General features: G+C 42.6%; 1 protein-coding gene across 1 annotated transcript in view; it reads right to left on the bottom strand.

The window, feature by feature from the left end:
• Positions 1-15,450, bottom strand: part of PHACTR1 (phosphatase and actin regulator 1) — a 326,072-nt gene that overhangs the window by 123,812 nt on the left and 186,810 nt on the right. Inside the window, exon 4 of the mRNA XM_054381958.1 lies at positions 7,915-8,079. Coding sequence (XP_054237933.1) covers positions 7,915-8,079 — 165 coding nt within the window. The remainder of the gene's footprint in view (positions 1-7,914; positions 8,080-15,450) is intronic.

Genomic DNA, 15,450 nt, shown 5'->3' with positions numbered 1-15,450 from the left:
ACAAAGAAGCACTCAATAACTCTGAAAAGTGTTAGTGCTGCTGGGGGTTTCACCACACTGCATCCCCTTTTTTTTTGGAAGTCTGGATAAAGTTTCACATCAGTGCCATTTCTCTCTCTCCTCCCAAAACCCTGGAAATGATCACTGATTTTCAGCAATGTGTTAATGCTCTATGAGCTGCTCCACCACAGCAGAAACACCTGGCTGGGACCAGTGTCTGTATCACCTGCTCACTGTCTCCCAGCAAAAGGACCTTTGTGGGTTTTACGTGGGCTTATTAACAGGCTTCATTGTGGACAAAACCAGGACTTTGGGATATTTCAGGCTTCAGGGTAACTTCAGACCTAGCTATAATGAAGAGGATAATCCTCTCTCATTCTCATTGCCAATTCAAAATTACATTTCCCAGTTTTAAGAATAAGTGAATGAAGGAAGAAAACCTACCATTACCTCAGTCCTCCTTTCCTAAAGCTAGAAATAATCTGTCTTGAAAGTAGAAGAAAGTATTAATACCTTTCATGTGGGATCACAGGATTTATTCGACAAAATTCAGGAGAACAGAATGGGACCCAAAAGTGCTTTAAAATATATTTTCCTCTTTAGCCAATGATCCAAACAACTTCACTGCTTTCAAAGTACAGGCTGAAAACAGGACATTCGTGGACAGATTTAAATAACCTGGTAGGAGGCACTAAACCACCCAAAATGTATCTCTCCAAGACCACCTCCCCTAATGTACATTACAGCATCCAGTTCTGGAGCCCCTATTACAGGAAAGATATGGATGTGCTGGAGCATGTACAAAGAAGGGCCACAAGGATGATCAGAGGGCTGGAGCGCCTCTCCTATGGAGTCAGACTGAAAGAGTTGGAACTGTTCAGTCTGGGGAAGAAAAGACTCTGAGGAAACCTTATTGTGGTCTTCCAGTATCTGAAGAGGGCCTAGAAGAAAGCTGGTGAGGGACTTTTTAGGATGTTGTGTAGTGATAAGACTAGGGGGATTTGAGCAAAACTAGAAGTGGTCAGACAGACTGGATGTTAGGAAGAAGTTTTGCACCATAAGGGTGGTAAGACACTGGAATAGGTTGCTCAGGGAGGTGGTAGAAGCCTCATCCCTGGAGGTTTTTAAGGCCAGGCTGGATGTGGCTCTGAGCAACCTGATCTAGTGGAGGGTGCCCTGTCCCATGGCAGGGGGGTTGGAACTAGATGATCCTTGAGGTCCCTTCAACCCTGACAATTCTATGATTCTATAAGTATATGCAGAGGCCAGGGCAGGCATGTCTGCAGGCTGCACTCCTCCTTTTCTTTCCCAGGCAAAGGTTTCACCCAAAGAGCACAACTAGTTTAACAGCCCAGAGTTTTACATGAACAAATATGAGAGGCAAAGCAGAAGGAAGTGTAGGCAGGTTTAAGAGCAGTACTGGCAATACATTACTGAATTTCTACCAGTTGGAATGTTCTGGAAGGCAAAGTTCAAAATATTTACCTACTTCAGTTAGAAATAATCAGCAGTAGCAATAAAATCATCTGAGTATGGCTTATGAATAGCAGCTCTTCTAATCACACAGATTCACCACATTTTGTTTTCTTCTTGTTATTTGTTACAAACATTGAAAAGCCTTGCTTGTAAGTGTTGCCAAATTTAAACAATCCTTCTGCTGACTGGAAGACTTAACTTATATAAACACATTGACATATGAATTTTTATTGGCTACTTTTAAAAAAAACTCTGTTTGGAAAAAACAAAGTACTGAGGCTTAGCATGGGAAAAAAATAGCATTTGAGAATGAAATGAATGTCTGTTTTAGTGCAGATTCTGAAAGGGGGCAGCTAAAGGTTGCATGAGCGGATTTTGTTTTGGCATGGTTGATTTTTTTTAAATGCCTTGAGTGAGAGTGAAAGTAAATGGAAGAGCCTGTATGCACTGCCTAAAAAACAAAACAAAACAAAAAATTCCAGCTGCTCCCTTTTGGGCATTGTCTACCCTATCAGGCTTCAATCATTAGATCCAGCACACAGACTTCAGCTATTTGAGTTAACTGCTAATGAGAAGATTGTCATCCTCTGTACAGAACTCTATTAGGCTACTACCAACCCACAAACTTGCCCAGAAAGTCCTAGTCCCCCAACCTTCCCCAATCCAACTAATAATACCTGGTTCATGATGATTTGCCTTTCAGCTCTTCTGATATCCCAGTCTGCTTTGTTCAGTTCCAGTCTTTATCCCTCCAACCTCCTCGCTTCTACACCTTGAGAGGCATTCCTGAATACCAAGCTCTGAAATTTAACACTAACCAAACAGAGCTTCACATGAAGCAGGACTGGGTCTTCCCTCTCCTCAGGAGGGTACCCCAAGCACAAGGCTTGTTAGTCACTGTTACACCTTTCTTTGGCCACAGAATGGGGCACAGCTAGCTCACTCATGGGTCTTGGCCACAGGGGCTGTGGCACTGGAGGACTGATCCATCCTCACTGACCTGTGGAAGGAGGGAGATTTGGGACACAGATGGAAGGAGTTTTTAAAGCACCTAGGAGAAAACAGATTTCCTTTTCTCTCTGTATTACTGACTGTCTTAGACAACCATCTACTTGACAAGAGAACTGCTGTGGAGCTTTCTTCTGACACCGGACTTTCTCTGCTCATTGTACAGGGTACCTATGGACCTTACTCAAACATTGCTGAGTCTCTTGTCTTTCCTACTCACAACTGAGCTTTCTACACACTTCTTAATTTCTCAGTATCTTCTTCTTTTCTCATTCCAACCGGTTTTCTCAAATATAAATTACATGTTTTCTTCTCCCCTCTGCTTCAGCACAGAAGCTTAGGGAGCAAGGACAGGGAAAGATGACACACCAGTTCTTGAAAATGAAGGTCATCCAAAAAGTGAAATGGTGAAATAAGACATTTTCCCCTATTCAGACTCCCGCAAGCAACTGAATTTCTTTTTGCTGAAAGCCTGTAAGCAGTTGGCTCTTGACGAATATAGTGATGAAAAACTTCAATAATATTTCAAGTAAGCTGAGAATCTATCTTCCCTCAGGCTTCTTCATTTCAGAAGCAGTTCTCTCTCCAAAACATCGCCAGGAAATGACATCTCACCAGCACGTGCACAGCACTGCAATAAACCAACAGCACACCCAGAAACTGTTTTCAAATTCACATCAAGAAGTGCAGTACAAGATCAAGGTATTAAAAAACAATGACAAAGGTCTGTCTGAGGAGATAGCTTTCTCGCTCTCTGCTTTGCTGATTCTCAGAGAGCCCTGTATGGCTTTAAAAGCCTTGTTCAGCCTGCCAGAGCCATCCCAGCTGCACCCAGCCAAGGCCATGTGCTTGGGCAATGAAAATTCAGTTTATTCCTTGGCTTCTTCTGCCACAAGTGAGAGTGCTCCTTATCAGTTATAGGAAACCATCCCACCAACTGATATAATCTTGCTATTTAGAAGGCTGCCTGTATTCCCAAATCTAGAGTTGTCAGCTTTATCACGTTGCTTATTGCTGTGAGGGGCATGGTAATAAAGGTTTCCAAACTTTCTGTGCAAAACATAATTTTAGGTGAGTTAAAAAGATATATGCTGTACTTGTGGCTATAGCATGGATAACACTGTGGCTGAGTTTCATTTCATTGTCTAACTCCCTATATATAACGTTTTACTATCAGGAGCATTTATCACAGATTTGTTTCAATTGGAAAAGACCTTTGACATCACCAAGTCCAACCATTATCTAACTCTACAGAGCCTGGTGCCACAACTCTTCGTCTCTTAAACACCTCCAGGGATGGGGATTTAACCACCTCACTGGGGAGCCTGTTTAATAGTCCTTTCAGTGAAGAATTATCTTCTAACATCCAAACTAAACCTCCCCTGGTGCAACTTGAGGCCATTTCCTCTCATCACTTACAGCAAGGGAGAAGAGACCAACACCCACCTGCCTCCAATCTCCTTTCAGATAGTTATAGAGCACAAGAAGGTGTCCCCTGAGCCTCCTCTTCTCCAGCCTAAATAACCTCAGTTTCCTCAGAACCTTCTCATGAGACCTGTTCTCCAGATTTATATTGTACTGTGGGAGCTTCAGTGTCCGCCACAGAAGTTTCATTAGGATCTTTTGTCCTAAAATGATTTGCCATCCTGACACTGAAAAATGCTCTGTGCTGGGGGGAGCTTCACTTCTGTCCCAAGAGAGGATTACTGTGAGAATTAACTTGTCTCTAGCCCCACTGTGATACACTGGCATCCCTCACACTATAATCTCCCCTCCTGTTTGCTCTGAGGTTGAGCCTATCCATACATTGAGCCCATCTGTCACTCACAATGCATGTACTGAAGAACCATCTTAATATTCCCCCTTCCAGCAGAAGAGAGAGTTCAAATCAAATGCCAGATGTGGCCTCATCTGGTGCTTACCATCTGCAGCAACATACCACCCCATGGCATGATCTTTTCTACCTGTTCTGGCTGCTCTACAAAATACCTAACAATGATGCTCACAGACAGACCAATTGCAAGGCAAAGGCATTAGATGTCTGCATCAAAAGCCATGATTTTCACCTTCATGACTAAAGTCAGCAGCAAGGCAATGTCAGACTTTGAACTCTTCTGCACAGTCACTACAGGGATACCAAAAGCAACATAATCTATAAGCACACAAAGTGTCTGGAAACACAAGCACCCTTCTAACCTTCTGCTAGTCAGTGACAGTACAGTCATGAAGACAGAGGATGGGACTTGTTACCCTCAATCACAATGTGACTATTGATGTGCTGAAGGGAACCACACAGAATAAGTGTAACATTAAGCTCCCCCATCAGTCAAAGTACAGATTTTTCTACCTCATCTTACACAATTACCAGGGGGTCAGAAGATAATTATTCCTATTACCTAAAAGGTTTCTTTGTTTTGCCACTGACCACCAAACTGTATTTGAAAGCATTAATCTCTGAATACATAAACTTTTAGTCTGATAAAGATATGGATACAACCTGTTAGCATGTAGAAATCTCAAGGAAAAAGCAACCTTTCAACCTTAAATATCAGCCTGACTCTCTCCTTCTTCAAGTCCTCTGCTAGAAAAAAATCTCCCATTAATTTCAATGGAAGTTGCAACAGATAAGGTCATGTTTTGACCCTTACCACTTCTGACATTAAAAATAATTGAACCTATTGTTGCAGCAAATAGGAGTCTAATAAACCACTCACATTAGTATTTATTTTTTGATAATTACTGATGTTCTGTGCAGGTGGGAAAGCTTGGGTGCATGCCTGGAGGACAATAATAGGAATTTTTTCCACCCAAGTGTCACATTTATCAGTGCACTAGAGGAAAATAAGCCTGTATTACACAGCCTCATGCTGGCTCTCATTATGCCATCTCATAAGCTTGTCCTTTGATTTATTATAAAAATTAAATATATTTTCTCAGAGAGACCAGAGGTATTAGATGAGAGATCATGGAAACACTGACAGAAAAACCCTAGTTTTCCATACATAAAATCTTTCGTATTACACATCCTAGGTTCACTCAATGCTGCTGAATTACAGGGGGGAAGGGGGTCTGGTAGTATCCTGGTGGATCCCCATTACCTGGGGTCAGGGATGATGGAAACTGTGGGGGCCCCAGCTGTCATACAATCCAGAAGGAAACTTCTCCCTCTGCCTCCTGTAGGGTGTTCAGCAAATCCAACATCCTTGTCAATTTTGCTGCAGTTAGTAGCAGGGGAGCTGACAGGAATACCAATGCTGCAGAGCAGCTGCAGGATACTGTTGGCTTACTAGAAGTAAAAATGTTTTTTAAAATAATTAAAGTTTTGGATTCAGCTGCGATCAAATCCAGCATTGCAATCAAGAACCATTCCTGCAGCCTTGAGACCTAGCTTTTTTCCAGACGCTCAAGTCTTTCTTACTAGTGGAGGAAATCATAGAATCATTAGTTAGTAAAGACCTCCAAGATCAAGTGTAACTGTCAACCCAGCAATGTCAAGTCACCACTCAACCATATCCTTGAGCACCACAGCTATACATTTTTGAACCCTTCCCGGAACGGTGACTCCACGACTTCTCTGGGCAGCCTATTGCAACACTTCATCTCCCTTGTCAGCGAAGAATTTTTTCCTAGCGTCCAAGATAAACCTCCCCTGGCACAACTTGAGGCCATTTCCTCTTGTCCTATTGCTTCTTGCTTGGAAGAAGAGACCACCCCCCACCTTACTACAACCTTTTTTCAGGGAGCTGTAGAGAGTGAGAAGGGCTCCTTTGAGCTTCCTCCTGATATGATATACTGGCATGTCTGATAAAGCCTCCTATTCCTCTGAGAAGAGGAAACACAAATTTTTACTCTGGTTTTAATCACTCAGTACTTTCCAAATGTTTTGGTAAATGGGGCAAATCTACCAAATGCTTCTTGTAATGCCCAGAACGGTCTATGCAGGCATGTTAAAATCAGCTTTAAACTAATCAGTCTAACCACAGCAGTATGCAACTCACCCCCTGCTCCCAGAGCTGGCTAAAGCACAAAAATGTTGGGCAGGCTTTTGCAGCCCAGGGTACCTCCTGAACTGCTGTGGGTATCCTTGTTGCAATGAACTCACCCAGCATGCTGGAACTAGCTTCAAACTAGTTGCCACCACAGCATCTATGTGTCCCTAAGAGTTATGTGGTTTTCATGGAAACCCTGATACACTGCACTATGGTTATGACTGATAAGAAACATGTTTTGCTGAAACATGTCATTTTTTGTGATAATACCTTCTCAGCTATCAAGTGAAAAAATACAATCATCACTCAGAGTATTACAGCCATCTATTCCAGTTCATTACTCTTTGTCCAACGAATCAGAGAGCAACTTAAAACAGCACACAACAGAGAGTTTAGGTATGAACCCTGAAATCTCTAATTCTGCATTTGACCTCATGCAAGAATTCACATCTAGCTCCATGAGACTTCACACACAATTATGGGCCACTTTCAGGAATACAGGCTTCAGGGTGCCAGAATGTACAGTCAGGTCTTGCCTGGAAGTTTCTACTGTGCAACAAACAGGTCAGCACGCAACTGGGCTGTAACTCAAGCCTCTTCTGGCACTTGAAGGAGCAAGATCCTGACTGCTTTCTTTTCTAGTTATAGTGAGAACAATAAGAAGGCAGAAAGAAATTGTTTTCTCACATACAATCCAGGCTTAAGTCTTGCAAAATCACACGTAGCAATTATTAGTCATCATGGAAGGACAAAGAAAAGGAACCTTCAAAAGAGATCACAAACAAACTTGCCAGGTACAAACTTCCACCATGTGCATCAATGCCTCAATCAGGCTAATTTACAATAGAAAACCACATTTTTGCACTTTTCCATACTAATTTTCTAATTAAAAAAATGAGTCTTCCAGCAGGAGTGTTAAAAAGTGATGGCAGAAGGAAGGATGTGGCTGAAAAAGAGATTTGTTTTTCTTAGGAAAAAAGCAACGCATCTTTCTTGCCCAATGGAACAAACAATTTATGGTTACACAAATTACTCAACATCATGTCAACACCTTTGCTGTGTGGTTTTTTCACTCTCTATTAGCAGTTATAGGAGTTTCATCCTGGCTAAATCCTTCACTAGCATTGTCTTCTCATAGTGCCACTTCCTTTACCCGTTAATACACTAAATCAAGGTAACAAGATTCCTTCTGGGTTGCCCTCTAGCTCTAGCAGCAGAACTTTGCTGAGCTACCGCTTTTCTTGTCGTGTACCCAACATACTGTTTGGTTTTTAAGAAAAAGCCGTTAGTAAAGTTAAAGATCTCTTTGAATCTGAGGGATCTCTCCAAGACAAGCTTCAACAGCCTTAAAACATGTAGAAATTGGGGCTGAATTACACATTTTTTGCCTTGCTGAACAAACAGTTCCAGATGGACAAACTAACCAGACCACAGCTGTTACCTGCTGAAGTGTGCTTAAATTTTTCACTCTTCTTCTTCCTCCATTTCCATGGCTTAAATAGCCTTCCAAGAGTGGCAAACTTGCTTCTTCTTCTGATGGGAGGTGTGTGAGTCCCAGGTACCAGAGAATCTGAACGCATTGCAGCCAGTCTTTCCACTTCCTCAGCTGTTGTTTCAGAAAAGGAGGATAAAAAGACAAGACAGGGGAAATTAAATAAATTTTCAGACAACTACACAGATGGCAAAAATTTTCCATTTTACAGACAACAGTAAAAAAGGAGAGAAATTGTAGTCCTTATTATTTTGACACTGTTTTTTTTCCTTTCAGTGGAATCCATAATCCACTCTATAGATCAGTATTAACAATCAGATTCAACAGGATTATGGATTATAACAATAGCAAAGTTATAACCTTTAACAAATTGTTCTGCATTGCTCCAGACTGCTGGCAGTCCTGAGGAAGCGTGACAGGGTGCAGGAAAGAGAAAGCTCAAAAAAAATAAAAGCAACACTGCTTAAAATAAATATTCCAAATCAACAGAAAGAGACATTTCCATGAACTAATATTTATCAAAAGCAAAGACCCTGACAATGACCCCCTGATATCATTATCATGCCTGGATTACAAAAGGGACTGCATTAGAAACTTCCCAGTGACAGAAAGGGTGTTAAACATTCAGAAGTTTTCTTCTAGTTCCACTTTTCTGCTCACTCATTCTCCTCCATTTCTTATCCTTTGCTTTTAACAAAGGGGCTTGGAGAATTCGAACAGTCCACACACCTGGGACTGAATTCCCTAGCTGAGGGTTACAGGTTATCATTGAACTTGTTAGAGAATACAGCTTTCTGCACTGTACTATCATGTACACTATCATGATAGTCTCAATACTTAAAAAAAAAACCCTGAAGAATTTGTTACCCTTCCTCCCTGATGAAAGCAGAAGTGTGCGGTGGTCAGTTGGTGCAGTTACATTGCATGCTGTCCCCCTCATATTTACAGAGAAAATCATAGTATCGTAAAGGTTGGAAAAGACCTCAAAGACCATTGAGCCCAACCTTCAACCCAACACCATGCTCACTAAACCATGTCCTGCAGTGCCATGTCAGCACATTTTAAAATACCTTCCTGGATGGGGACACCACCACTTCCCTGGGCAGCCTCTACCAGGGCTTGACAATACTAACACTAAATCTAAACCTCCCCTGGAGCAACCTGAGATTGTTTCCTCTTGTCCTGTTGCTTGTTACTTTAGAGAAGAGACCAACACCCACCTTACTAGAACCTCCTTTATGGGAGATGTAGAGAGAGATGAGGTCTTCCCTCAGCATCCTTTTCTCCAGACTGAACAATCCCAATTCTCTAGGCTGCTCCTCCTAAGGCTTGTGCTCTAGACGCTTCACCAGTTTCACTGCCCTTCTCTGAACACTCTGGCAACTCAATGTCTTTCTTGTATTGAGGAGCCCTAAACTGAACTCAGTATTCCAGGTGCAGCTTCACCAGTGCCAAGTGCAGGGAGACAATCACTTCCCTACTGCTGCTGGTCTCATACAGCATAGGATTCTGCTGACCTTCTTGGCCACCTGGGTGCACAGCTGGCTCATAATCGGCTGGCCATCAATCAACACCCATAGGTCCCTTCCTGCTGGGCAGCTTTCCAGCCACTCTGCCCAAAGCCTGTAGCATTGCATGGGGTTGTTGTGGCCTGTACGTGGCCTTCTTAAACCTCATGCAACTGCCCTTCACCCATTTATTCAGCCTGTTCACATACCTCTGCAGAGCCTTCCTACCTTTGAACAGATCAACACTTCCATCCAATTTATTGTCATATGTAAACTTACTGAGGGAGCACTCAATCCCTTCATCCAGATCATTAATAAAGATATTAAAAAGAACTGGCTCACAACTGAGCCCTGGGGAACAAACCTTTGGCTGGCATGCAATTGGATTTAACTCTGTTTACCACCATGATTTTACACAGCAAAGAGTGCACCAGTCTAACCCATGAGCTACCAGCTCTCTAGGAGAATGCAGCATGATAGGTTTGAGAAACAACATCCATGTGATCAGAGACACACAGAGAGGTAAGCCAGGAACACAAAGGAAAACACTGATGGGAGAGAGGGTTTCTCCTTGCCACAGCTACCAGGACTGCAATAACCTCTCCCAGACCTGAGCTGAAACATGCACACTCTCTCCCTAAAAAATACCCACCTGTGTAATTCAGTCAGCATACAGGATGGGTTCTGTGTGGTTTTCAAAAGCTGATGATGTTTTGGGTTTAAAATTTTTTTTAAGGAGCTATCACTTCCCAGGCTCGTGATGGAATTCGACACCGCCTGTAAAACTGATCTGCATGGTTTGCACACCCCCAGTCTGGATTCATAAAGACAAGACAGATTGTCACCCTTCCTGATAAAAAGGCAGCAGCCCGGTGTTTCTAGCTCACCTCTAGTATATTAAGTATTAGCCTCAGCCATGAGCTCAGGAACCTCTGCAAGAACATTGCTCTAAAGGGATGAGCACACCCACTCCACAGACACAGAACCACCAGAGATTTTATTTTGGCTGGCAAATTCTTATATGCCTCAATGGAAAATTTTCCCAGGCTTTCAGTGTGCCAAATTTAGGTCGGTTTTCATAGGAACAGCCAAAAGGCACTTCTAAAACAAAGAAGATTTCTTTATCAGAACTCCAAACTGAAATACTATTTGAGCCCCTTTATGCAGGAAGGTTGGTGATTTTGCTGTTGCTCTTCCTTTCATTTTGAACATTGGCAACACAATCCTCTTTCCTGTAAAATATCACTGCCAGATACAGCTGCTTGTAGATTTTCTGTAGGAAAAAAAAGGCTCCCCAGCAAGACACAGAGAGAACAACTGATTCAGGGGAAATGGTTAAAAAACAACTATTCTTTGGGGTAATGGAGAGACAGACAGACATTTCTGAAAACATCTTCTTTCCATTTAAAGCAGAAGGAAAAAAGATAATCCTGCCAAAGCATTTAATTCTGTTCCAGCTCTTTGTGCTCGACTGCCTAGAGAAATATCTCCTTATCCAGAGAACCCATTACAAGGCTCTGTCCTGTGCAGGGGCTGTGACATGCAGCATCAAGGCTCGAAATTGTCTGGTTATGCTGAAGAGATTGTGAGGGTAAAAAGAACAGGAAATCAGAAATCTCCTTTTACTTTCTGATTTCACTGGAATCTGCTGTGCTTTGAAGATGAGTACACACCACCTTCCTCTCCATGCAGATCCAAAGAGACCTTCCTTTTTCCCCCTCCTCCATTTTTAAGCTGCCTCTAGTTACAGCATGTAAGATCACACTGTGTTCCACTGCTGTGATATTTTAGAGATGCTCTAAAAGTAACGGGCTGATACTGGGGGATACAGGGTGTAGAAGCAGCCCATTGAGCAAACTGGGAATGGCACACTACTGCTGCTGAATTAGGCTTCCTGCTGCACGAACCCACAGCTGAAACATAATGAAATACCTCTTGCTGCTCATCTTCTCTCCTATTCCCCATCACTGAGCCACCACTTCTGCTACCCAGGTGCCTTAATTACTAAATCCCAGAGTCATAACAACTCTTCTTTGAGAGCTGTTTCTAACTGATACTGCTGAGGTCATTCCCTGGAGAACTAACACCTTTTAAAGATTCTTTCCTTTCATAATATATATTCCCTCTGTCCCACACCAGCTGTGCCCTCACTGCCCCTGGGAAGCTTTTCCCACTCAGGGTAAACAAGCATGGATTCACAGTTGGGCAAAACTAACACTGGAGTCAAAAGGAATTTACCCAAAAGGCGGGTTCATTAAAAGCCAAGTACAGCACCAAAACCATTTCCATATTTTGACTGCTCTTCCCTGAATTTCAGTATCATCTCTCACATGGATCTGTGCCCCAGGAGTCTTGCTGTGCTTTCCATCAGCCATGAATGTGGCTCTTCTTTATCCTCTCCAAACATACACAGCTCCGAGCTAATGAAAGTAACAGCTCTCTTTCCCTCTCATTCTTATTTCTCAGAAGAACTACCTCATTTTTTTTCATGAAAAATACTCTCAAGAGCTTAATAATCACTGGCTAGGAATGAACTGCATTAGTATAAAGCCATGACTGTTTTAATCCAGCAAGAATAAATAGGCAGACCACAATGTGAGAAGCAAATGCCAAATTTCTGTTCTCTTTTTTGCTGCTGCATCTTCTGCTCGAGTTGGCTTCATTTCTCTGCCTTTTTGGCTCCTAATGACTATCGACTGGCTGTGGGCTGTGACACCCACTGCTGACAGCAGGCTCTGTAGGCTGGTTTCACACCCTTGCTGTTCCCCAAAAAGGTGGTACTGGCACAAATGGAAAACAACCCATGCCTTGCACTGTTTTTTTTTTTAATTGCCTTCAAAGAGGAAATCAGTCACAGCAGTCCCAGACTGATCAGTCTGCTGAACTGGGAGGAGAACTGCCACATGCATTAGTGCCTGCACTCACATCACTGAGGTCTCATCTTGAGACTGTCACCACAAATGCAATCACAGTTGCTGCCTAATACTTGGTGCTTTGGGGAACTTGTTCTGATTTTTTTTCCAGAGTTTCAGGGTCTCAGAGATCTTTCTGGGACTTGCACTTTACAGCAAGAGGGTGAAACACTCCCATCCCGCTTTCTGCTGTCTGAGCTATTACTCCAGAATAGCAAGAGGGAAACTAAACCTTAGAGATTTTCATGGGCTGTTTGGCTGTGAAACACCTCTGAAGGCTTTGCTATAGTCCTTAAGGCATTTGAAGTTCAATGGTTTGAAGGGTTTAAGCAAGACTTGTGGTTTTAATGAGAAAAAAGTACCACAAATCAAAATATCTTGCATCCACGTGATGTAAAAGAAATTTTACAAACATGACTGAACTATACTATAAAATGTTCAAACATTAGGAAGTCTAAAAGCTTATTTCTTCCCTTACTTTGTTTTTGTTTTGTTTTAAGCTAATCCTGGGTTTGAAGGTTCTTTTGGTTAAAGTTACTGAGGTTTGTGGGCTGTGATGTACTGGATGGACACTAGACAGGAACAAAATCAGCAAGCTGAGGAAGAGCAGTTGAAAAAGCAGTTATTCAAAACAGAAAATGTAATAGTCCAAGGAAAAAGAGCCTGAGCCAGCCATCTCTGACCTATTCTGTACCTTCTTAAAGAGTTTCCCACACTTTTCAGTAGTATGTCAATTTCCAGAAAGTCCCATAAGAGCCAACATAGGGGTCAATTGCTTTTTTGAATTTGAGAGGTGTGGCAGGCAGATCAAAGGCCCTCCCAAAGCCAACATAACTTAGTAAGTTTTCCTGAAGAACAACAACCAGTTTTGTTATTCTCACCTCTGTCTGGGAATCACTGCATCTATTAATGCTGCTGATACATGACATAACCAGCTTCCATTTTAGGAACAAAGCCACTCTTACCACATTGGGGTAGACAGAGCAATTTTCTGGTGCTAAGAGACATGGTTTAGCACCAGACTACATGGTAGAGTTAAATAATGGTTGAACTTGCTGACCCTAGAATTGTTTCAGTTGGAAATGACCTTTATGATTCTATGATTTGCTTGGCCATAAAGATGCAATTAACTAAATGTGCCATTTTGTTTAACGACAATAACTTCATGTAAATAAAAACCAGATTCATGGATTCATAGAACAGTTTAGGTTGGAAGGGACCTTCCCTTAGATTGGAAGGGACCTTCCACTTCACCATCCACTAAGCCTCATCCAAGCGGGTCTTGAACAACCTCCAGGGATGGGGCATCCACATACTCCCTGGGCAACCTCTTCCAGCATCTCATCACCCTCACTGTAAAGAATTTATTTCTAATATCCAGTCTAAAGCTACCTTCCTCAAGTTTAAAGTCATTCCCCCTCATCCTATCCCTACAAGCTCTTGTAAAAAAGTCCCTTCTCAGCTTTCTTGTAGACCTCCTTCAGGTACTGGAAGGCTGCTATAAGGTCTTCCCAGAGCTTTCTTTTGTCCAGGCTCAACAACCCCAACTCTCACAGCCATAGTGGAGGTTCTCCAGCGCTCTGATCATCTTTGTGGCCCTTCTCTGGACCTACTCCAGCAGCTCCATGTACTTCTTGTGCTGGGGGCACCAGACTGGATGCATTACTTCAGGCAGGGCCTTACAAGAGCAGAGTAGATGGGAAGAGTCACCTCCTTCATCCTGCTTGTCACACTTCTTTTGATGCAGCCCTTTTGGTTGGCCTTCTGGGCTGCAAGCTCACACTGCCAGCTCATGTTGAGTTTATCATCAACTGACACCCCCAAGTCCTTCTCCTTGATGCTGCTCTTGAGCCACTCCTCTCCTAGAATATATTTGTGCTCGGGATTGCCCCAACCCAGGTGCATGACCTTGCACTTAGTCTTGTTGAACCTCATGAGTTTGGCTTGGGTCCACCTCTCAAGCCTGTCCAAGTCTCTCTGGATGGCATCCCTCCCCTTCAGCATATCAATCTGACCACACAGTTTGGTTTCATCCCCAAACTTGCTGAGCGTGCACTCAATCCCACTGACAAAGATGTTAAACAGCACAGGTCCCAGTACCAGCCCCTGAGGTGTGCCACTTGTCACTGGTCTCCATTTGGGCATTGTACCACTGAGCGCAATAGCAACATAATGCTCTTTATTCCCAATCCACATCCAACCGTCTTTATTCTGCAGACTAGTTTCCAACAAATTCCTGCTGCAAGGTTTCTTTTGAACTCTGCAGACCAAATATCCTTTGCTCCAGACTGCACAGGCCTTGTTCTAGCATCTCTGTTCAATACAAGATGTAGACGCATTAGGTGTCTTTCTGAAATGACAGGAAACCTGAACGACTGCTCTAATTGCTGAGCACTTATGTTTTCTCTTTGCTTTCAATTAAAACAAAACAAAACACAACAAAACACATTGCTTTTCCTTCTGGAAAATTGTTCCTTTTCTGATTTTCTATTATCATCTGTTCCGTTATTTCCCTTTAATTTCCCTTTGCACCTGGAATTAATTTTCATCATCCCTGCCTTTCCTATTTGAATTGCCCATTTAAGCTTTTGCTAACTTCTCAAAGGTCTGTTATCCAATGAAAGACAAGGCATGGCACGCAGCAGTCTAAACACAGTCTTGCCAAACAACAATGATTACCTCTTTGGTTGACAACAGCTCCCAGTGGATGTATGCATTTGCAGTGGTAGTGACTGGGCTGGCATGGTGGGTTTATGAGCCACGATGAGGCTGTCAGTAACTTTCTTTGCATGCTAAGCAGCACTCTCATTTTCCAATCCCCTGCCAATTATTCCCCAGGTGTGTAGCACTTTGCATTGCATCCATAACCACCATCTTTCACCTTCTACACTTGCCCATTTCAGCATAAGACCATGATATGGCTCCACTCTCTGCTGCAACCTCTCTTCAGCGTATTTCTCTTGTTGGAACAGAATTGCAGAGTACCTCTGGAAGTCCAATCCCTTTAGGACCCTGCTTTTGACTTCCTCACATTTTGACGTAAAACATTAATTATTCATGCTGAT

The sequence above is a fragment of the Indicator indicator genome, chromosome 6 (assembly GCF_027791375.1).
Source record: "Indicator indicator isolate 239-I01 chromosome 6, UM_Iind_1.1, whole genome shotgun sequence".
In the NCBI taxonomy this organism is placed as follows: Eukaryota; Metazoa; Chordata; class Aves; order Piciformes; family Indicatoridae; genus Indicator; species Indicator indicator.
The sequence above is the reverse complement of the archived record's forward strand: the minus strand, read 5'-3'. Positions and strand labels throughout refer to the sequence as shown.